Source organism: Oryzias latipes, chromosome 9, assembly GCF_053564925.1.
Source record: "Oryzias latipes strain Hd-rR chromosome 9, Olatipes_Hd-rR_3.1".
Classification (NCBI taxonomy): domain Eukaryota; kingdom Metazoa; phylum Chordata; class Actinopteri; order Beloniformes; family Adrianichthyidae; genus Oryzias; species Oryzias latipes.
In genome coordinates, this window is record NC_136245.1 from 5290400 (window position 1) to 5314728 (window position 24329).

Genomic DNA, 24329 nt, shown 5'->3' on the forward strand with positions numbered 1-24329 from the left:
TGCTGACAGCGGTAAAAATAGAGCTGTCAATCAAGAGGCAAGTATGGTCCCTGCGGGACTCTAGGCGCTGCTTTGGAGGATTAATTATAGTCATGTAACAGAACTGTGTCTTTGAACCGCCGCTGAGTGTCTGAGTCAAAATTTAATCACTGATGAAAACAAGACATTTTAAGTGTGAGGAGACTTTTTAAATAAAACAAAAGGAAAAGATGCTGTCAATTCATCTTCATCAGCTTTCACCAGAAACCCAGGCGGATCTGTAATGAGAAGATGCAGCTCTGCAGAACTCAGCTCTTTCACCTTGTAACTTCATAAAAGGATGAAGCCATAGTCATCTCCACCAAACTGAAGACGACTACCAACATCTTGGAACTGTCCCATGGCGGTTCTAGTTGGTAGCCCAAAGAACATGTTAGTGGTAATAAAACTAAATCAAATATCAGCAACAAATGTGAAATATGTGCTTCCGATTGACCAGCTAATCAAGTCGGTCTGAAATTAAGTAATTCATTCATTAGTAAACCACTAGTTGTTCATGAAAAAGAGAAAAAAAACATCATCGGGGATAAAGGGGAAAAAAGCTGTTTATTATTGGACCTACAGAAAACAAAAAGAGTAGAGGGTCCAGAACAGAACCCTGAGGGACCCCACAACACAACAGAGTGTTTTTTACTTTTTAAAACATTTTATGGATTTGAAAGTTATTTATCTTTCAGTCAGAGCTTTTAAACATTGTAAACTGCTCTCTTCAGACAGGTGTCTTCCTCTCTGCTGGTAAAACAGCGCTGGCGAGGCCCCTTCTGAAGACGAGTCATGTCCAAAGTAGTGTCCAAATACCCAGGATAATTATAGAACTGTATCCAATTTACCGTTTCTAAGCAAAATTATAGAGAAAGTGTTGCTAATCAACCACATGAGTTTTTAAATAACCAAAAGATTTTAGAAAAATGTCAATCTGGTTTTAGGACAAACCACAGTACAGAGACGGCTCTTTTAAATATCGTTAGAATAAATTTTGACTCATAGAAAGTTTCTGTTCTGGTGCTGCTGGATCTTAGTGCCGCTTTTGATACAGTAAATCTCCAGATTTTATTGGTTAGACTTAGGAGTCTATTGGGCCCCTGGAAAGTTTCTTAAGTGGTTTTATTCCTGTCTTACAGATCAACACTTTTATGTTAGTATGGATACATGCTCTTCAAGAACCCATGAAATAACTTGTGGTGTTCCCCAAGGGTCGATTTTAGGTCCCATACTTTTTAACTTATATATGTTTCCTTTTGGGGATGTTATCAGGAGGCACTGCGTTCACTTTCACAGCTACGCTAATGATACACAGCTTTACATCGCCCTGTCTGATGACCTTGAACCTATAAACACTCTGTTAAATTCTATTTTAGATATGAATTCGTGGATGGCAGATAACTTCTTACAGCTCAGCCAGGACAAAACGGAACTTCTAATTATCTGTCCTGAAGAGAAGAGAGATAATTTTACCAAATCCTTAGAGCTTTATTACATTATAATGGCGTTTATATTAAAAATGCAGCTAAGAGGATTTTATCATCTCAAATACATTGCCAGAGTCCGCCCATTCTTCTTTCTTGCCAACACAGAGGTGCAGATGCGTGCTTTTATTTTTAGTCATTTAGATTATTGTAATGCCCCGCTCTCTGGTTTACCTAAAAAGTCTCTTTCAAATTTACATCTTTTAACTCTGCAGCACAGTTTCTGACAAGGACCAGGGGGCGGGAACACATTACACTCATTTTTAAATTGCTGGACTGGCTTTCTGTGCGTTTTCGAATTGATTTTAAGATTCTTTTAATGGTTTATAAATGTTTTAATGGTCTTGGGCCTTCTTATTTAAATTATCTGCTTTTAAAGTATGAATCCTTGCAGTCCTAAGGTCCTCCGGTGCTGGCCTATTAGTTGTCCATAAAGTGGTGAGGCTTCTGCCATTACTGTCCTCGCCTGCAGAACAGCCTCCCAGAAAGCCTCAGGGCCGCAGAGGCTGTAGAGGTTTTTAAAAAGAGGCTCAAGATATTGCTTGGGATACTTTTATCTGCGTATTCATTAGTTTTATAATATATTATTTTATGTATTTCATTTTATTTAATGGATTTAATCATATTTACACACAACAAAAACCTCTGTTACCATGGAAATCCAAAAATTAACTTATACCAATTCTTGTTGAAATTACACAGACCTAGTCGTCACCCACAGGCGAATAAAATGGTTGCTATGGAGATACAGTAAAACCAAAAGAAAAGCCACGATTTTGGGGGAAAAAAGTTTTTATTTTTTAAAGAATTTGCCACATGCAGCTCTGACCAGGGTGGCATAAGCAAAGCGAGGGGCGAGGAGCGTAGAGCCGCTCTAAAAGGGGCAGGTAGCAACTGCGGCCCATACAGCACAGATTGCGGATTGCGGCTTTAATTACTATGTTTGTTTTTTTTAAGGAAAAAGCAGGCTCAGTCACTTTTTAATTTCTAAGAAAGTTTGTATAAAAGTTTTTGGGATTTGAATGTTGTATTTTTAAGATTGGGATTTAATAAAAGCTCATTTATCCAAAGTAAGAAACTGAGGCTTTTAGGTGACACATTTGTAGCTCTCACAAGGACCAACAGTCAGGAGCTTTTCAGAAAAAGGAGTTGGGCAAGAATGAAGGCTTTATCTGCTGTCAGGACAGGATGGATAAATCCTAAAGTTTAGGTTCCTATGACAACATGACTGAAGTACAGAATCTCGTGTCGCTGAGGATGACCAACATGGAAGAAAACTTTTTTTTTTTTGCATTAAACTCACTAAAGTCAATAAAAACATCCAGGATCTTCCTGAACAGGCGAGTCCAGCAGATCGAGTCGGCTTCAGTTGAGTCGAGGTGTCAGTTTGTGGTCAGACGGCTCTGCAGGGCCTCAAACACGGACCGTGGCTGTGGATCAGCATCAACATGAGCTGCATCTGGATAAACAGACTGAACAGACAATTTTACTTTACATGAAACCTTTTTGTCCCCATAGAGTGCATTTGTATGTCAGCGCAGTCACCTTCAGGGCATCACTGAGCTCCCGGTACTCTCTTAGTCTCCGCAACACCTCCTCTGTGCCATCCTGAGGTCTTGTCTGAAGTCTGCTATGAAACTCGGAGGTCGGAGCCGGATTGGACACGGCGTGGAACCTGCAGAGGATGTGTGCTCAAGTTAATGCAGACGGAGGGATGGAAGTCTGCCTTAGCTCGCCACCTCTGAACTCACCTCTGCCCACTGACTGGATCTGTCGCTTGAAGTGTGATTCTTTCCAGACAAACTTCATCTGTTGCTTCCAAGAAAAAAACTCTGACAAAAAGGAGGAAATGAAGCTTGGATTGCTTACAAAAAAAACAATAGTCACTTCTTTTGATAGAAGTGATTTGTAGAGGAAGACTGACAAAAAGCTGTATATTTAGATTCAGAGGAGGCTGGCTGATTTGAAGTGGTCCTTCCCCTTTCAAAATAATTCTTGGAGCATTGCAGTGACTGCCATATACCTATTTGGCTCGTGCTGAGACTCCTGCAGGCTCCTGGCCTGCAGCAGATTCTTTGGAAAGCCATGCAGCACCCAGCCTCTGGAGCTGCAGTCCTCCTGGCTCAGACGTTCCTCCAGGACCTGCAGCACCTTGGAATCTGGAACTGTAGACGAACCAATGCTCCCAAGATCAGCTGACAGACAGCAGAGCAACACCAGAGCTTGTAAGTGCAGTATTCTTTCTGGCTGAAATTAACTGTGACGTTCAGAGGGCTGCAGATGGTTGATGAAGTTTGTGTTGTGAAGAAGACTCCTAAGGTTCTATCAGTAGTATCCGTAATGATCCATAATGTTAAAAATCACGTACAAGAGTCTCCAATGGCAGAAAGACCAACAGAGAGTGTGGTAGATATGGTTCTGTTTAGGAGCCCCCTCCAAAAAGGTGATTTTCACACTCAGCTGGCTGATGCTGATGCTTTGACTTCAGGATTTCTTCAAGCAGTCCATACTGTGTCTGAGCACATCTGACCCCTTTAAGTGAGGTTCATTTGGTTGGCGCTACCTTTATGTTTGATGCTCAGATACAAATACAAATAAATAAGTCTGTCTGCAACCTGAGGTTCTGAAGTTTCTTTTAAAAGAAAAATTGTTAATTTTAAAATGTAACATTTCTTTGGGACAACATGTCAATCAAGTGAAACAAAAGCATTTACGGTTCACTACGGGCGACTCCTGACTACACTACCCATAATGCTCCAACCATCCATCAGGTGGTGCAGTTTTGTTGTTTAGAGTTTTGTGCGCTGTGTGCCAAAGGAAATCAACTGGAGGTCAGTAAGCACAGGCAGAATTCAAACATATGTGGCCTAAATTAAAAAGCAAATTTGTTTTGGGTTAAAACGTTTTAAATGCGCCTTATGGTCTGAAAAATATAGTAAGGGTCATACACAACATAAAAGAAGGTGCTTTTTTTCTCTTCATGTTTTATTTTTTGCACAAAAAAAACAATATCCCGTTTGTATTGATCATAATAGAAACAATAACCGAAATACACATTACCGGTAGTGTTTTATTTTTCTAAAAGGTGAGGTGAGACTTTGTGGCTCCTACTGGGTTGTAATCAGTAAGAAACCGACCCGAATGTCTCTTTAAGTGCTGAAGGTTGCAGACCCCTGGTCCTGACCAACAGTCATCCTTCAGCACAGTTTAGCACAAAACTGCATAAAGTGTAATCATTAAAAAAAATCAACTGAAGGATGCTGTTGTGAAGCAAACAAATCAGTCCATAATGTGCAATAAAAAATACATAATTAAAAATAAACATGTTACTGTACTGGGATTCAATTTTTATAAACTTTTTTGTTTTATTTTGTTAAATTAAAACTACACTCAAAATAAGGATGTAATCTTTCAACTGACAGGTGAAGGTCCAATCATCAGCACAGATTGGCTTTACCTGGAGCCCTCTGTTCACTCACCTGGAAGTCCACCATCCAGGTACAGCTGGATGTCTTCTCCCAGAGCCGAGCCACCAGCAGCTATAGACCTTAACAGTCGCCCACAGCTCACTGACAGACACAAGACAATTAAAAAAAAATAAAATAAAACGCTCAACATTCAAACTGCTACATCTTTCTCATCAGTCAGTGAGATCCAGGAAGAGCCAGTTGATACAGACAGGTTAGGTCCACATCAACGTCCTCACGTGATTTTAGAAGAGACCAGGCTGTTGTTAATGTGTTGACTTGTTTTTAACACTCGTGAGGCCCTGTTCAGCTGGAGACAGGAAGAAGTGACACCGTACCATCCACCATCTTGTACGTCTCTGCCAGCAGCTGGGCCTGAAGGCTCTTCCCAGACCCTGGTGGACCCAGGAGGACGATTCTCTGAGGTCTTGAGCGGTGACGGGTTTGAACAAAAGCCAAGGCTGAGGAGACACAGACAGGAGAGATGGACTGTGAACCCTCTCCAGAGCCATTACTGAGGTAAAAATGGGTTTTTACAGAAAGCCTTAAAGACACACTCCAATGAAAACTGTGCTTATTTGTGACGTACACTATATTATCATAAGTATTGGCTCACCCATCCAAATGATCAGAATCCAGTGTCTTAATTACTTTTTTTACAGGTGTAAAAAAAATAGCTTTCAGGCATGCAGACTGTTTTTACAAACATTTGTGAAAGAATAAGCCGCTCTCAGGAGCTCAGTGAATTCCAGCCTGGAACTGACGCCACCTGTGCAACAAATCCAGTCCTGAAATTTCCTGGCTTCTAAATTTTCCACAGTCAACTGTAAGCTCTATCAGAACAAAATGGAAGAGTTTGGGAACAACAGCAACTCAGCCACCAAATGGTAGGTCACATAAACTGTGCTTCAGCGAATGCTGAAGCCCATAGTGGAAAGAGGTCACTAACTTTCTGCTCAGTCAATTGCTCCAGAGCTCCAAACGTCATGTGACCTTCAGATTAGTCCAAGTCCAGCACACAGAGGGCTTCATGGAATGGGTTTCCATGGCCGAGCAGCTGCATCCAAGCCACGCATCACCAAGTATGGCAAGGCGTTGGACGCAGTGGTGTAAAACCTGACCCCACTGGACTCTAGAGCAGTGGAGACGCCTTCTCTGAAGGGAAGAATCACGCTTTTCCATCTGGCAATCTGATGGACGAGTCTGGGTTTGCCAGGAGAACAGAATATTTCAGACTAAATTGTGCCAACTGTGAAATTTGGTTGAGGAGGAATTATGGTGTGGGGTTGTTTTTTAGGACTCGGGCTTGGCCCCTTAGTTCCAGTGAACAGAGCTCTGAATGCTCCAGGATACCAAAACATTTTGGACAATTCCATGCTCCCAACCTTGTGGGAACAGTTTGGAGCGGACCCTTCCTCTTCCAACATGACTGTGCAGAAAGCGAGGTCCATAAAGACATGGATGACAGAGTCTGGTGTGGATGAACTGGACTGGTCTGCACAGAGTCCTGACCCGAACCCCATAGAACACCTTTGGGATGAAGGACATCCAGGCCTTCTCCATCAACATCAGTGTGACTTCTCCAATGTGCTTTTGGGAAAATGGTCAAAATTCCTAGAAACGCAGTCCTCAACCTTGTGGACAGCCTTCCAAAAAGAGTTAAAGTTGTAATTGCTGCAAAAGGTGGACCAGCATTATATTGAATTCTCGGAATAGGATGGTACTTTAGTTAATATGTGGGTCAAGGCAGGTGAGCCAGTACTTTTGGTAATATAGTGTAGCTGGACAGGCCACAAGGTTCCTGCTGCGCTCCATACTGATGAATCTTCGTGATCTCCATTCAGACAACAAGATCCATGTACGTCTTTGTTTTCCTCGTCTGAGTTGGTATCTGGCTCAAAACTGTACGACTGAATAGCTCCAATGTTGCTCACCATTCCTTTTGCACCAATATTGTTAGGTTGGGGGTGTGAGGGGCTGTAAGCTAGCAGGAGAGTATGTAAACAGATGGGTGAGAAGAAACGGAGACAGGCTTACTCCACGCCAACTGTCCCTCCCTGAACTCAGAGGTGAATTTCTAATGAACTACTGCTGCTCTGCAGAGACTAGGTTCTAGAAAATGACACAGGTTTTTAAATTTGGCTAAAAACAGCATAAGCGAAATGACAAGAGCACTGGGAACCCTTTTATAATACATCTAAAGATGATTAGAGTGAGACTTTATTAAGGTTTTATTCACAAATGTGTTGAACAATCCGGACAGCAAATACCTGGCATTGAAATTTATATTTTATGATTTAAAAATGACAAAAAACCAAATATGTCCTATTTAGAAATAAGAGTTTCAAGAGTCGAGTAGTTTTTCATCTCATTTTTATTACGTGTTTTAAAAGCAAACGCCTGTGAGAGTTCAGAAATTCTTCCAAACACTTGATGTGTTACGGTTTTTGTGTGTTCTCAGTCACTGAGGCTTGTTTATTGGTCCATATTTATGTCAGCTGGTTTATGTGCTCATCATGCCCCCCTGACAGATGCTGCTTCCTGGTGTGTCTGTACCTTGCTGGTAAATGTCAGCGTGTGATTGGTCACCACTGATGACCTTTAGGACGTGCTGATAGGCCGATCTCAGCCCTGAGACCTCACAGCTGTGATGCTGCAGCTCCTCCGACAGCTGCTCGTTTGACAGGCTCCGCCCCTTCTGCAGACGCCCAGCAATGGTGTCGTCGCTCGGCCAGTTGAGGATCTGGTGGTAGGTATCTGCTGACAGGAAGTGAGGTCATGACCAGTCAGCTGGTGTGTTTGAGTGAGCTGGCTACAATCTGCTTCTTCCAGTAAATCAGACACCTGGTTAAGGTGACTGAATGTTAACGTGCCCCCCGTTTAAGCAGCAGGCACTGTGGAGACGAGCAGAACTCACCTTTTGTCTGTGGGTCAACCATCCGTCCTTGGTTCCTTTCCTGTAGCACGTCGTCTGGGGCCTCCAGCATCACTGCAGAGGTGAACACGGAGTGTGTGCGTGCAGAGAGAGAACAGGAAGCGTGTGCGTGCACTCTTACCAACGTGCTTGGGGAGGACTCCAACCTGCTGCAGGTTCAGAGCCTGCAGACGAGTTTTAGGGATTCCTTGCAACACCCAGCCCTGCCACACAAACACAACAAAGAACAGCTTAACCTCCACCCAGAATGCACCAGCGACTCTTTCAAAACAAAAGGTGGAATAATGTCTGTTTCTCCTCTGAAAAAATGCCCATCAAAACCAGCAGTCAGGACATCCAGGAAGTTTACTTTTGGTATAAATATTTGAATTACTCATTTTCAGATGCATTTTATTCATTACCAAGCCAAAAGTGGATCTAATCTGATCCCAAATCCTAAAAGGCATCATCAGTTACACCAGGGATGATCTGGAGAGTAGCAGGGCTGCAATTCAGGTTGGTTAAATACCCATTCTGATCATCTTTTTATGGATTCATTGCAAAGCGTTTTCAGTGGTTTTTAATTATGATTATGCCATTTTTAACAAGAATAAAAAATCCTGTTGTTTTCTAGAACGTAGTTTCTGCAGAGCAGTAGTACTTCATTAGAAATTCACCTCTGTGTTGCAGGCGGGACTATTGGTGGAGAGTAACTCCGCCCCCCATTCCCCTCACTGTTGCTGAGAGCTCTCTGTTTACACTCTCTCCTGCTAGCTAACAGCCCCTTACACACCCAACCTAACATTAGCGATGCAACCAAAATGATGAGCAACATTGGAGCTATACAGACGTACAGTTTAGATCCAACTCAGAAGAGGAAAACAAAGGCGTTCGTGGATCTATTTGTCTGCAGGTGGATGCATCAGAATGGAGCGGAGCAGGAAGCTTGTGGCCCCTCCGAATAAAGCTTTTAACTTCGTCACAAAGAAGCTCTTTTTTCAACAGCAATTTTTTGTCTGCTCCAGATTAATCGCACTTTGAATAAAAAAATGTGCAAAAAATGCCATTTTAAACTTAATTTTCTTTAAATATGTCCTCCATCTTGAGAAAAATGGCAAACGAGAATAAGCTTAAAACACCAAAAACACCAGTTTTTTGTCAGAGTGGGTCTTTAAAGACAGTACTCTCAATGAAATGCTCGTTCAATGTTTTGATTTCGGTCACCAAATGAACCGTAAAGCTTTCATACAGAGGAGCTCAGGTGACAACAGGCCCTCCGGTTTCCTCAGCTCCTCTTCTGCTTCTTTTCAGATGTGTGCTGAAGTGTTTTGTCAGGACTCTGATTAGGAAGAGGAGGAAGGCAGAGTGGAAGTGAGATGGATGGAGACAGACAGATGGGCCCTGTGTTTGATGTGACGGGAGCAGGAGGCGGCCTGACAGGAGCTGTCAATCCCAGCAGATGAAAACATCTCAAGCAAACACGCGGACGTTTGACAGTCCCTGATGTGTGTGATGAGTTTAGCCCCAGGCCAAAAGCAGCTATTAGCAAGTCAAAGTAACTGTTAGTGACACACACAGAGAAGCTGGGCGCTAAAGCTTTGAGGAAGCGCTGGTTTGTGGAGTTTGGAAGGAAGATGAGCCTGGATCGTACTCAGACAAGCAGAGAGGAGGATTCCAGATGGAACCTTTAATGGAGTTCATTTCATTTCAGAGCAGCAGTTCTGGGGAGTCCTGGTCTGGAAGATTCCACCCTGTTTGCGACATGAACCCCTGACCAACAACCTGGAATAGAGGCGGCTCACCACATAGAGCTGCAGTCAGTGAGAGATGTAGAAGCCCTCTGGTGGTGAAATGCAGGATCTGAATCTTCACCTTTACCAACATGTTTGGTTTGTCCTACGGGTTACCTGTTCAGTCAGAACAACACATAACCAGTGGAGAGTAGGGAGGATGATGGCGGTCCAGTGTGGAGCAGCTCTGGTCTCAAGGTTACAACAAAGACCTGCTGCAGAAACTATTGAAGACAAACATTCCTCCGTGAAATTTTGTTGAACAGTCATTTCGATGAGTCTGATGTTCATCTCAAGTGTCAGCTGTCTGCATGCATTTGTCGTCCAAGTGCAGAACTTTGTGGGTGAAGCAGCTCAATCGGAGGTCAAACGTTCAAGCACACAGCTTTGTGTTGGAGTGCACTCGGGCGTTTGTGCTGTTGTTGTTGTTGTTGTTGTTTTTTGTGACAGAAACTTCTCAGCTTTGACTGTTTGAAAGTGATCACAGAGCAGCTCTCTGTAAGCGGGACATGATGCTAAAGAGAAGCGGCGTCCGACTGAAAGCGGTTCTCCTGATGTGACAGCAGGCACTCGCTTTGATCAGCTGATCCCCAGGGGAAGCGTGCCTGCATGCTGCTCGGCCTGCTGGGAATCGTAGTATGACACGGCGGCAACTCATTATAATCATCAGAACTGTGCGTCAGAGAAGAGCAAACACTCAGAGACAGACAGTAGAAACACTCCATCAGAGAGGTCAGCCTCCCCTGCGATGTTCCCTTATCTGATTCTTCATCAAACACCAGACTGACAACTTAATCCTAAAATGTGACTCTTTAACCCTTTAAATGCCTGTTCAAACAAACAGCAGAGAACATTTAAAAAACATTCATTGTGTGGGGCTGCATGCCGGTGTAGCAGTTAGCACTCGAGCCTTACAGTGAGAAAACCCTGGTTCAAATCCCAGCTGGAGTTTGCATGTTCTCCTGGTGTATGTCTGGGTTTCCTCCCACAGTCCAAAAACATGCTTCATCGGTTAACTGGTGTCTCTAAATTGTCTTTAGGTACTGTATGTGTGGTTATGTGGCCCTGCATCAAACTGGCGAGCTGTTGGTTCCAGCAACGCCATGACCCCAAAAGGGAATCAGTGGGTCAGGAAGATGGATGATTGTGTGTATTTCTCATCAAAGATGTTACACATAAAAAATTTTCATGGTTTGTTTCTTGTTCTTCTTTCTTGTTAAAGGATTAAGAAACCTTTGGCTCCTTAAACCTGGAAAGAAACATCCTTCCATCTGGTGCTGAAGCCATTGACTGTGTAAGATAACTGGACACAGTGACCCCTCCCCCCAAGTGTTCTAAACAGGAAGTAACTTCTGGCTCCAAGAAACCAAAATCCCATAGACGTCTATGGAGTAATAAACAAATGTTACTTTGTCATTCTATTGGTCAGAATAACCATTCTTGCTCTGCTACCTTTTTTAACATGTTTTTGTTCATTGTAATTTTTTTAATGTTTTTTTCTTAAGTAAACGTAATTCAAGTTATGAATTGACCAATCAGATGCCTCAATAAAAGCATGTGGTTTCACGTACAACATTCGAAACAATTGGGTCGAGTCCGAATTCCTTCCCTACTCACATAGTGCACTATATAGCGCGTTCGCCATTTTGTAGTGCTATCCGAATCTACAATTTAAAAAAAGTAGTGCCCTAGAAATTTCCCAGAAGTCTCTGCAAAAAACCAGTGTGCATCGATGCTCACTAAGTCGGTAAATATAGACCACAATGCATTGCGAGGGGAAATTCTTTGTGAAAAAAATGTATATAAATGTATTTTTTTAACAAAGCATCAACGTTTTGGTCTTCAAAGAAAGGACTCATAAATAATTGTCACAAAACGCCCATATCAATTAGATTTTAACTTTGTGAAATCGATTATGTCATATCCGCCGTTTAAAAACAAAACAAAACCACATGGTCCCACACTATATAGTTTTTTGGTAGTTAGAGATTAGGGTGGGAATTCGGACACAGCCTTGATTGACGGATATTGTGTCAAGCGGTAGGGGTGTGGCCGTCCAACAAGCTCACCCCAGATTGGTGAGAGAGGTTGCCATAGAAACGTTGACTCAGACCGACTCGGACAAATCACTGCTCACTAATGATTTCTGTTTTGAACATGGTGGTGTCCATGGCGACAGGATCGACCACATTTAGTTAGAATTGGAAGTTAACCTTTTTCTGTGGGTGACGTCACACTCGCTCGCTCCAGTGTTCATATACAGTCAATGGTCGAAGTGCACTAAGAGATTGAACTACAATCTGCTGGCTGAAGTCTCAATGCACTCACCTTTTTCAAGCAGTCCACCTCTTTGAGTCTCTGTTGAAGTATTCGGACCAGCAGCTCAGAGGGAAGATCCTGAAATAAAAAAACCAACAGTCATACAAGGTAAAGCAAATCCACTAAGACTGGAGAGCTGACCAGGAATTCATGGGAACTCTGATCTTTAGGTTTCTAAAAATCATTGTTTATTGTCATTTTCTGATCAAACTTGATTAGCATTTGAAGACTTGATCTCACGAGAAAGCAGCGAACAGGACAGCCATGTCACATTGAGGAGGCCGACACACAAAGTTGGAGTGTAACAAGAAGGTTACCTTCTCACTGAGCGCGCTCAGCTCTGATTGGCCCTGCAGCAAACTCTCTGTGGTCACGTGGACAGCCTGCAGCTCTGCGCTTAGCCGTTTGCACTACAAAAACGAAACCACATAAGAACGCAAAGAAGTGAAAGGCAGGCGCCGCAGAAGGTCAGTTCTCACTTTCAACTCACCAGAGTGTATTTGCCGACGGCAGGAGGTCCGAGCACCATCACCCTGGGCGCTGATCACAGGTTAAAGAGTCACTACATCAGTCAAGACATGATGAACATCTAATAGTTTTCTGATTTTTTGCACTTTTATTTAATCTGGTACTTTGCTCATAATTGCGTAATCTTGGATGTTAGAAAGCCTCTTTAGCATTGTTAAATTCTGTTTTTTATAGATATTATTTTTGTGTTATTTTAATAAGCCATAATGCAGTGAGTATTTGTTACAATAAATAACATAACTAGGCTTCTGTCACCCGCCTTTACTTTTTACGATTATTTAGCCGTCATTCTTATTTCATTTACCGTATTTTCCGGACTATAAGTCGCCCTTTTTTTCATAGTTTGCCAAGGGGTTCGACTTATACTCTTCAGCGACTTATATTAGAAATAAATTGAAATAAATACATTGTTAACCCTCCTGTTATGTTCATTTGTGAGGAACAGAGATGATGTTCCTGGGTCAATTTGATGTATGAGGTATGTTAAGTGTTAAGAGTATGTTAAGTGACTCAGAGAATCAGCAAACTTTTTTTACAGTAAGATCTTGAAGGCTAACAACATAATATTCTATTTTCCAATGATTTCACAGATTCAGAAATGCAATAAAAATGACAACTGTTTCTACAAATACAGGATGAAAACAGAGTATTATTTGGCCAATGATGCTTCATGAAAAGAATAAATAAATAAGTTTGAGAAAGAATTACTGTGAAATTATGAGATAAACAGTCTGCTATGATTGTGTCATATGAGGTTGTGAAAGTTAAAATGCGACTTATAGTCCAGTGCGACTTATCTGTGTTTTTTTCTACTTTATAATGCATTTTTGGGCTGGTGCGACTTATACTCCGGTGCGACTTATAGTCCGGAAAATACGGTAGTTATATCACATTTTTCTTTGATGGTCCTAAACTCTCAGTAATTGATTTAGGATTTATCAATAACATTTTTATTTTATGTTAAAATCTTTTGCTGGAGCATACTTTATAATCATCGTCTTTCAAATTCTATGCATTTTCTTTTTGGAAGTTTTAAGAATACATGATATTTAGCATTCTAAATCATGAGAAAAAATTAGTGTATAGACTTCAATTTCATCGCAAAATAAAAAACACAAAATGTAAATACAGACAGACGAGTACCTGGAAGAGTCCACCTGCTTAAGTCAAAGGGGTCATAGATTTGCTTTTTAAAATAAAAATGATCAATTAGGTTTGAATTTGTGTGTTTTTTTTTAATTGTCCTGTCCAAAAGTTGAGCAAGCAGATCAGAGCTGAAGGCCTCTTGTGTTGGATGGATTTTACTGTTAGGGGTTTATGCTTCAGACAGTGCATATTTGTATAAACCCCTTTTGTATTTAACGCTAAGCTTTATTTATAATAATAATATTTATATGGATTACTTGTTGGATCAAAAAAAGAAAAGAGAAAGCGAGTGGGATGTTCGACATGGGGGATAAGGGGTTAAGATGAGGAGAGGATAATACAGAGTCATAACATGAGTGTCATAAGTAAATTCCAGTAAATTAGTTCTCACATACACACACCAACAAATAGACCATACGGTTCTACATGGCGGTTCTACAGTGCCGCCATCCCGTTCCCCACAGTGATTGTGTGGAGTCACAGCGCCATCGTGTGGCAGCTGCAAGTACAGGTGTATCGCTGCACATCTACAGCAGTTCTACAGACAGAACTATTCATTAGAACTAGGGATGACATGATTCACTTTCCTCCTGATTCTGTTCAACCCTCCATTCTTGGATCACGGTTTTGTTTTGGTTCAACATATTATTTGTGTATTATAAAACAACAACAAAAAAATAAAAATTCTGAAAATCCTTTTTTTAATCTACTAATAAGGACGTAACAACAAAGAAACAGCTTTCAGTTAACGTATACTAAGTCTGGTGTAATGTAATAAAAAAATATTAAATCTATTCAATTTAGCCTAACATGCGTTTGACACTTTTAACGCAAACATACTGGTGTGTTTGGATGATTTGAATATAGAGTTGCACTGGGCCCAAGGGACTGGGAAACCAATGGCATCATCAGGAAAGGCCTGCCCCATTGTGATCAGTGTTCTAAGGATAAGAATAAAATAATAAAAATCAAAAATCTGCAGGGGTGCGACGGCTCACTTTCCCCACGTTTCGGTTCAATGGTGTCACATACGATTTGGTTTTAAACCGAGAATTGTGCCAAACCTAATCAGAACCGACTCCTGCAGACTTACTGTCCAGGCTGCTCCCCTGCAGCAGATCGATTAGGTAGGAGATGGGATCATCGGGCTGATCAATCAGCAGGTTGGACACCAAGCCCTGGAACACACACAGCATTATTATTAGAGCTTTATGGGCTGCACACTCCCCCTGTTCTGCTCTCTTTTACCTGGGCCAGATGGGTCAACTCGTGCTTTTCTGCATAGTTCCTCATCTGAGGAGGAATCCTCAAAGGTTTCACCGTTTCATCCATCAAATGTTTCCCTGAGGGACCATGAATGCATCACTTTAAGAGCCACAAACACATACTTGCTTAAGACAAAAAGGTTGTAAACCTAGTCCTGGTTGTTATAATTCTGCAATGTGTGGATGCTGATACCGCCTTCTTTAACTTAGATTTAAACATACTGAATGTTAGAGCTGCAGGAAAGAGTGAAAATTTATACAAGAGGTTTAAATCATGGCAAAGACCAGAAGATTTACTTCTAAAAAAACTGTATAACTTTGAATTTCTGAAATTGTCTGTTTGTTTGTATTTTTTGTTTTGTTTTATGTGGTCAAAAGAAGCAAAGTACGACCGCTCAGACACTGTCAGATGTAAACAGACTAATGAATGTTTGATTACCTGATTTTGTTGTTAATTATAAGCAGTCAAGACAACAACAAAAAAATATTAAATAAAGTTAGGATATGAATTTATACATTCAATAGAAATTAAATAAAACAAAAGGTTGTCATCCTTTTAACAATATATTTGCTCATATTTGTACTTACAGTACACCCACATGACACACTGAATCCATTAAATATTAAATTGGAATAATTGCTTAAAAATAGTGGGAATAAGTGAATTTAGAGAAAATTTCTTAACTTTACTTAATTCTCCATAATTCAGTTCCTAACAACTATTTAAAGTTATCTGTACTTCATAAATCTAAGTGCCGACAATTTATCAAAAATAATTATCATCGAACCGAATTATAACATAGTTTTTGTTAACTTTATTGTACAAAACGGAAGTACAGTACAAAACACAATTTTACAAAATAAAACTCAAATATGCTAGGGGAGCATACATATTACGTGTATTTTACACAAAAACATTAAAGGTTCTACAACTTTCAAAATTATTACATAGTTGTAACAGCAGAAATCCTTGTAACCCGTCATTGATTGTTGCACGTCGCATAAATAACAAAAACGTCAAATTAATACTACCTAACCTTTTCCTGAATTGCACTTCCGCTTTTAAACTTACCGTTTTAAAAGTTCAAATCTGCGTTTGAATCGAGATGAATGTGGCAGGATGAAAGAGAAAGAGTTTCCCCGCTACAGCCGTGCTGCGCGCGACAGACAGGCCGATGACAAACCAGTTTACTTCTCGGTTGCTATGTTACCCTGTTTCAAAAAAAAAAAAAACTTTATTGTACACAACGTAAGTACGGTACAAATCACAACTTCACAAAATAAACTTAAAATATGCCAGGGGAGCACATATTTTACATGTATTTTACAGAAAAACTTTCAAGGTGCTTCAACTCTCATATAAAACAGACAGCTTTCTGATCAAGGCTTTCAGAGATGGTACTGAGATACATTTAAATTTGTTTGATTATTATGGGGGGGAAATCGAATACGAAGAGAATTTGCATTTATGAATATAATTTTTGCCAAATATAATAATAAGATTAATTATGAGGTTTTTTTTAATCGAGTCCAAATTTTTATTATGAAAGCCCAAACTTATCTGTTCAAATTTCAAATTAAAGTGGGGATGAATTTTTTTTTTTTTTTTATAAACTGTAAACACTTTTTCCTAAAAATTCTTGTTTGACAACAATTAATAATATGTGTTGCTATGCGTGTATGGTTTCCAGGGTTGGGGTTGTCGTCAGCTTTGTCACCCGAAGACGGGAAACACAAACCTTTTCTGTTTTATTTTTTTATTTTATTTTTTCATCATAACTTCAAAAGAAGAGACACACGTTCACATAAATATAACAGAAAAAAAGAATGAAATAAGTTCAATAAAATGAAATTAGAATTGTAGTCTACAATGCTAGGGATTGTCATACAACAAGTGATCTTCTATGAAAATGGACAGTTTTATGGCATTTTTTTTAATTTAATTTCTGCGATTTGAAATATAAGCAGATTTCTTTATGAAATGTATTAAATAATAGTTTGGAAACACAAAGTAGTTAACCATACGCATGTGGGGTGAAAAGAATCAACTAACCTCAAAGTCAACAATGATACATAATATTTCATGTTTGCACAATATAATACTTTTTTCTATTCATGCCTGTGAGATTTGTTTGTAAATCATTCCAAAATATGAAGACAAAAAAACAAAAATATATTTGGTTCTTTCTCCATCTGCTTAACAGAAAGAGCACTTAGCAGTCAGGGAAAAATCATCATGATCTTTTTACTGGATAATATATTGGTTCTATAGTTCTATAATCTATTGGTAACTTGTTTAATGCTGCTTCTTTATTTATGGCGAGCTATATTCTAAAAAACGTTTTATTTAAATTTTTATTCGATCAAATATTATTAACTTATGTTAGCACACATAGTTAAGCCCCCCGAAGGTTAATTTAAAAAAAAAAGCTGAATTTAATTAACTTAATTTGACAAACTTACTCAGTTTAAAACTTTAGGAATTTAGGAAAATGCAGGACTGCCTGTCTCCAAGCGTTGAAAGAGCTAATAAAATCTGATGTACATGGTAAAGAAGATAAAAAATAAACTTTTTGGCAGATCAAAGCATTGTCTGGCTTAATCGTCCTTTCTTAATATTCATCCAGTAAAATTGAAATAATTAAAAATAATTCTGACTGTGGGTCCTTGCCAAATTAAATTTTTGACGATTTAAAGTAAACTTATTTAATGTCTGAAATAATAGTCTAAACCCATCTGTGTGCTGCCCATAGTTCCATTGGCTGAAAGCGAAAACGCCTGCTTTGCTGATGAGTTTGATTAACAGATTCATTAGCCAATGATGACATTAGTTGGTCTGCAGCATCAGGAGAGTCTCAAAATTGACCGCAGGAATTTCCCTCAGAAATGTGGGGACATTCACAAATGAGGGGGGGTTTGTCAATGCACATTCTGCAATTTGCATCATCTGTGAGTTCACATTACAAGTGCACCTAAAAATTATGTTTGAGAAGCATCTGTTGTGAATTTCTGAAACATTTATTGTAAATTTCTTAAACATTTATTGGTGTTTTTGTGAAGGACAGTGTGCACAGTTGTGAGAAACATTGTGTATGTGTGAAACATTTAGTTTGCATGTGTGAAACACGTGTGTTTGTGAGTCCACAATTGTTTGTCTTTTTTTGTTCAGTTTTATGACACTTAAGCACAAAAACAGAAGAATATGTTCTTTAGTTTCCATTGATGTTTATTCATGAAGCCAACGGAAACGACCAGAATATTAGTTCATAATTCATGACAGGGTTGTATTCAGCTCAAGAAAAAAACAGAAAAATGTGGGAATTTTTACCAGAAGCCAGCCTTCACAAAGAAAACACAAACTCATGCGTGTTAAGTGTAAAATTACGTACATATCTTAATTGTGAATTCAACTCTAAAATTGTATTTTACTTATGATTAAGTAAAAGTAAAATAAATGATATTCTGTCCTTGTGTTTGTATGTATGCAGGCTTTGAGTTATTGAGGGTGTGGCTGGACACCATCCAGTGCGTCATGGCGTCAAACTAGCTGGAGGCAACTATTGTAATATTTGGCTATATAAATAAAACGGAACTGAATATGGCTGCACGGTGGTTCAGTGGTTAGCGCTCTTCTTCACCTTCTTCTTCTCTTCTTCTTCTTCATCTTCTTCTTATCCATGACAAGTGCTGTCCAGTTTATTTTGTGTTTTCTGCTCCTAACAGGAACAAATGACTTAGATGGATTGGCAAACTGTCCAGGGTGTACCCTGCCTTCAGCCAACAGTAGCAGGGTAGGAGGTGGTAGAGCACGTGATGCTGTAGTATCGCGAGAGCCGACGAGAGGAGTGTGGTGAGTTTACTTGGCGGCGCGTAAGTTGTGAACAAACATTTTTGATTTATTTAATTACACCGCCATATTTAAATAATCCAGAAAGTTTAAAAAATAAAAATCTGAAAAAGTTTGTCAAGCATTTGCCAGCCTGGATGACCTGGAGGACCTGGAGGATCTGGAGAATTACATCGACGAGTGTTTCAATACCTGCCTCATGAAGAAATCCAACACCGCCACTCCGTCCACCAAACGCAACCGTCCCGAAGACTCCCCGGGGGCTGCCTCCTCCCCAGGCAGCAACATGAGTGATATCCTGGATTCAATTGATAAAAGGCTCTCCAGCCTTGATTGCCGTTTAAATCTGCTGGAGATCCTCCATAAGGAATTCCAAGGTCTGCGAGAGTCTCTGGAGTTCAGCCAACAGCAGGTGCAGGAGCTCGCAGCGGAGAACCAGGCCCTCAGAGAGACCGTGAAGACCTTGGGCCACGACACCGCCCGTCTCTCTGAGGAAAACGGATCCATCAAGGAAACCCTCCTGGATCTTCAGGCGAGGAGCATGAGGGACAATCTAGTGTTCGCAGGGATTCCAGAAGAGGCAGGGGAAGTCCCGGAGAACATTGTTAAGTCCTTTATAGAGGTCCACCTGAAACTCCCCAAGGAAGAAGTCCAGAAGATCTCCTTCCACAGGGTTCACCGGCTCGGAGGAAAAAGGCCGGACAATCAGCGTCCCCGTCCTATTGTTGCTAAATTTGAACATTATAAACAAAAGGAGCAGGTAAAAAGCAGAGGGCGAGAGCTGAAAGACACACATTACAGCGTGAATGATCAGTTTCCAGGCGAGATCCTCCGCCGGCGGAAAATCCTCTTCCCGCTGAGGAGGAAGCACCTGTCTGCTGGAGCCCGTGCGGTGGTTGCCGTTGATAAACTTTTTGTGAATGGCAAGCTGTTCCGGGACCCAGAGGTAACACCCTGGCTGTGCTGAAGGCTTTCAGAGGCGCACTGACATCTGCGCTGCCCAGAAGAAACCCGCAAACTTATTTAATTAAATAGGAAATAATCGGATCATCAATAATCCAGACCTCTCAGGAAAAGTGTTTTTTCTTTCTCTCACATTCATGTTTCTGTTGTTTCGTTCTTTTTGTTTTTTGTTCTTTCTCTTTCCCTCTCTCTTTTCTCTTGTCCCCCCCCCTTCCCATGTCCTCATATGTGAATCAGGTAAAGTCAACGCAACCACGGTGAGTATTTATTTATGCACGGAACGGGCGCGCGCGCATACTAGCGCGCATAAGAGCATGCACACGCGATCCCGCACACACACGTTGATAAACTGCAAAAACCTCACTTAGGCTCACACAGGACGCACGTAACATGCAGCTCATAGCCAAGACACGTTCACCCACAACGCACAGCGCTTGTCAGTGTAGCAGGAACGCACAGCGTGCACGCGCACACGGACGGGCACACGCACTATTTAGCCTTGCACTCTCCCGGTTAGAACAGCTATGAACAGTCTTAACATCGTTAGCTGGAATGTGCGTGGACTTGGTTCTGGGCCAAAGAGATTGAAAGTGTTAAATCACCTGAATGATCTTAAAGCAGATATAGCTCTGCTGCAGGAGACCCATTTATCTTTATCAGCTGGTCATCTCCTGTGCTGTTCCCAGTATCCAGCTATGTATTCTGCCAGTTTCAACTCCAAACAAAGAGGGGTTGCAGTTTTGATTAATAAAAATGTTACATTTACTCATAAGGATACAGTTACTGACCCAGAAGGCAGATTTGTAATCATTAATATATCCATTCAGAACAAGGACTTTTGTATAGCGAGTGTATACGGTCCTAATTTTGACGACTCTTCCTTCTTTCACAGATTCTTCACCTCACTCTCAGTTCACTCTGACTCCACAATCATTATAGGAGGAGACGTCAACCTTGTTTTGGACCCCGAACTTGACAGACTCAGCACAGCAGCAAACCAGCGTACATGGCAGTCTGCAAGTATTCTAAAGCAGTACATGAATGATCTGGGTCTCTGCGACGCGTGGCGCTCATGTCATCCAAGCACTAAGGGGTTCACCTTTTTTTCTCCAGTTCACCATTCACAATCTCGTTTAGATTATTTATTAGTCAGTAACTCCCTTTTGAAAGAAATTAAAAGTTCCAACATTCATCCAATTATTATCAGTGACCATGCACCAGTTTCTGTTACTATTTCAAGGGAAGTACCCAGACCCTCGGGTTCAACCTGGAGGTTTAATACGTCTCTGTTAAAAGACCAGGAATTTATTGAATTCTTTAAAAAAGAGTGGGCAACCTTCTTAGAATTCAACGATACTTCTGAAATATCACCAAGTATTCTTTGGGAAGCAGCAAAGGCAGTCATGAGAGGGAAAATCATTTCTTATTCAACGCATAAAAAACGCAAAGAGAAAGCAGATTTATTAGAATTAGAAAATAAAATAAAAACTCTGGAGACTGCTTATGCTGCTTCTGGACAGGAACACATACTGGGGGACCTGAAAAATTTAAAGCTGCAGTTAAATGACATCATCAATAAACAAACACAATTCCAGATACAAAGGCTTCGACTGGAAAGATATGAAAACTCAAATAAATCTGGCAAATTTCTAGCTAATCAGCTTAAAATTAATAAAGAAAAATCAACAATCACTTCGATTATGGACCAAACAGGGAATGTCACCCATGACCCGGTAAAAATTAATAATGCGTTTAAAGACTTTTATCAAAACTTATACACTCCACAGATCAATCCATCAGAACAAAGCATCAACTCATTTCTCAACAATATAAACCTGCCCAAGTTAAACGAAGATCAAATCACAAATTTAGACTCTCCGCTCTCGTTGTCTGAGCTTCATGAAGCTCTGTTACTTATGCCTAATGGTAAAGCACCAGGGCCTGACGGCTTTCCGGCAGAGTTTTATAAGGAATTCTGGGAACAACTGGCACCAACGTTTTATAAAACGGTAAAATTTATCAATGAAAGCCAATCTCTACCACCTAACATGAACTCTGCCAACATTATCCTTCTTCTAAAACCAGACAAAGACCCCACGAGTCCATCAAGCTATCGCCCCATTTCTTTAATTAATGCAGATGTAAAAATTATCTGCAAAGCACTAGCACAGAGAATAGAAAAAGTCACTCCTCACATAATTGACTTTGATCAAACTGGATTCATCAAAGGCAGACACTCGGATGACAATGTCCGCAGACTCGTTAACATAATAGACTTTGCCACCATCAAAAACCAGGAAATGACTATACTATCACTGGATGCTGAAAAAGCCTTTGATAGAGTAAATTGGAAGTTCCTCATTGCTGCCCTCCATAAGTTTGGGTTTGGAGAATCATTCATCAATTGGATCAAAATATTATATCACAACCCCAATGCATCAGTTAGAACTAATAAACAGACTTCCAACAGGTTTTTTCTTGGAAGAGGAACTAGACAGGGTTGCCCACTCTCCCCCTCTCTTTTTGCAATATTTATTGAGCCTCTAGCTGCAGCAATAAGACAGAATGAGAGTATTAAAGGAATTAAAACCAAACACAGCCATCATAAAATTAGTCTCTATGCAGATGACATATTACTGTTTTTAAGTAATATACATTCTGTAAATGAAACGGCAACAATCATTAATGAATTCTCTTCTATATCAGACTATTCCATTAATTGGAATAAATCTGTTTTATTACCACTGAACAGTAATGCGGAGCAAGGACTCACAATACCAGTTAAATCAGGCAATATAAAATATCTAGGTATTTATTTTTCCCCCAAAATATCAGAACTGGTGCAGCTAAACTACACCCCATTACTGAAAAACATACAGGACGATCTAACACGCTGGACCAACCTGCCTTTGTCCCTTATGGGCAAGGTAGCCACGGTTAAAATGAAAATCTTACCCAAAGTTAATTATCTCTTCTCAATGATTCCCACACAACCGCCATTAAAATGGTTCAAAATATTAGACTCATCCATATCAAGCTTTCTATGGAACAATAAACCTGCAAGAATTAGTCTAAAAACTTTAAAATCTGCAAAAAGCTGTGGAGGATTAGAATTACCTAACTTCCACAATTACTTTCTTGCAAATAGATTACAACACATCTTAAAATGGTTAAAAAATAATCCAGAAACCAACTCATGGTTAGACTTGGAACAGGCGTTATGTGGAAAGATCAACCTGTCAGATCTTCCATTTATTAGTCAAATAGTTAATAAAACAGGATTGTTTCAAAAGTATTAATATAAATGCCACTTTAACAGCCTGGTGGGAATTTCTCAAAATATCAAAATCATCAATTCAACCGTGCAAAATGACACCCATCTGGAACAACCCAGACATCCTCATAAACAAAAAAATTATCCACTTCCCAGCTTGGCAAGCAGGGGGCATAAAACAACTAGAGCACATAATTATTGATAGAAGATTCATAACTCCCCAGGAACTTCAAGACAAACATGGAATATATAACTTCTTGGAATATCAGCAACTTAAATCAATTATTACTAAAAAGTTTAAATACAGAGACAACGATTTAAAGCTACCAGATGTAGTTACCACTCTGATCAATTTCTCAATGAATAAAACTCTCTCCAAAATATACAAACTTTTATGTAATTTAGATAACAATATTTCACTTCCGACAACAAAATGGGATGCGGATTTGAGCATCAGCACAGATGAAAGTTTTTGGTCAGAACTTTGTCTAAACACCTTTAAAATGACAAAAAGTCCAAATCTGCAGCTAATCCATTTCAAAACTCTTCACAGAATTTACTACACTGGACAGAGGATGTTCAAGATGGGTCTCAGTAACTCAGACATTTGTCAGCACTGTGACAGTAATCTACCCGACAATTACATGCATGCACTATGGTTCTGCACGCCTGTCCAGGCTCTCTGGCAGCAGGTATGTGCCGATCTATCAGTCTGGCTTAAGGTTTCAATCACAGCTTCACCGTCACTTTGTGTGCTTGCTGACATGAATTCCATCGATGTAGAAGGAGGATTAAGGCCCATACACACCGGGACGAATATTCGCCAGGCGTTATTCGCCAGCGTTTTTCGCCACGTTTTTTGTGTTCACACCCAGGCGATTTTCGCTGACGATGAGTGGAGTGAACATGCAATTTCATTCCCTGACATTAGATGGCGCTTAATGTAAAACAGAAATACTCCTGTACACAAGGTGGCGCTGCGCAACTTTACACTTCTTAAAGTCGCTTTTCACTCAGAAGAAGAGAGCAAGTATTTACACGCTTGTCATAATCAAACAAAGAAAACATGAATATTTCAAGCACAAGTAGCTCCAACTGGTGCTTGGTTCGGGCATATTTTAGAATATCCGTCATTATTGCTTCGCGGCTGTGTAGACGCTACTTGGCGTCTATCTTCTTCGCTGGTATGTGTGCTCAGCAAGGCAGTTTTGTGTTTGAGCGCCCCCAAGTTGTGTTTTACTGTAACTTCAGAAGCTCCAGACACGTGAGCAAAAGCGCCATTCTCATTGGTCGAGTAGATTTCGATGCGAC

The 24329-nt window shown here is 40.3% G+C and overlaps 1 protein-coding gene across 5 annotated transcripts; it reads right to left on the reverse strand.

Annotated features, from left to right (window-relative positions):
- Positions 1 to 2279: 2279 nt before the first annotated feature.
- Positions 2280 to 16148, reverse strand: ak8 (adenylate kinase 8). Of its 5 annotated transcripts, none has more exons than XM_078952169.1 (15): positions 16007 to 16148; positions 14918 to 15012; positions 14763 to 14847; positions 12486 to 12535; positions 12313 to 12405; positions 12005 to 12073; positions 8029 to 8110; positions 7890 to 7961; positions 7529 to 7729; positions 5311 to 5433; positions 4985 to 5074; positions 3529 to 3670; positions 3257 to 3337; positions 3051 to 3180; positions 2280 to 2977 (listed from the first exon to the last, which is right to left on the reverse strand). In XM_078952169.1, the coding sequence occupies exons 2-15, from the start codon at positions 14999 to 15001 to the stop codon at positions 2888 to 2890; spliced, it is 1392 nt and encodes a 463-aa protein (XP_078808295.1). In that variant the 5' UTR covers positions 15002 to 15012; positions 16007 to 16148; the 3' UTR covers positions 2280 to 2887. The 5 variants fall into 5 exon arrangements, with proteins under 5 accessions (XP_078808295.1, XP_023814530.1, XP_023814531.1 ...); XM_023958762.2 differs by having other exon boundaries at positions 3529 to 3700; XM_023958763.2 differs by having other exon boundaries at positions 7529 to 7732; positions 16007 to 16145.
- Between the last annotated feature and the right edge of the window lie 8181 nt (positions 16149 to 24329).

Coding starts and splice junctions, on each gene's coding strand:
- ak8 (XM_023958761.2), bottom strand. CDS start 15,001: ATGGATGAAACGGTGAAACCTTTGAGGATTCCTCCTCAGATGAGGAAC. Junction 8,111..12,004: donor AGGTGGACTGCTTGAAAAAG/GTGAGTGCATTG, acceptor TTTGTGTGGCAG/GGCTGGGTGTTGCAAGGAAT. Junction 2,978..3,050: donor AGCTCAGTGATGCCCTGAAG/GTGACTGCGCTG, acceptor TTGTCTGTTCAG/TCTGTTTATCCAGATGCAGC.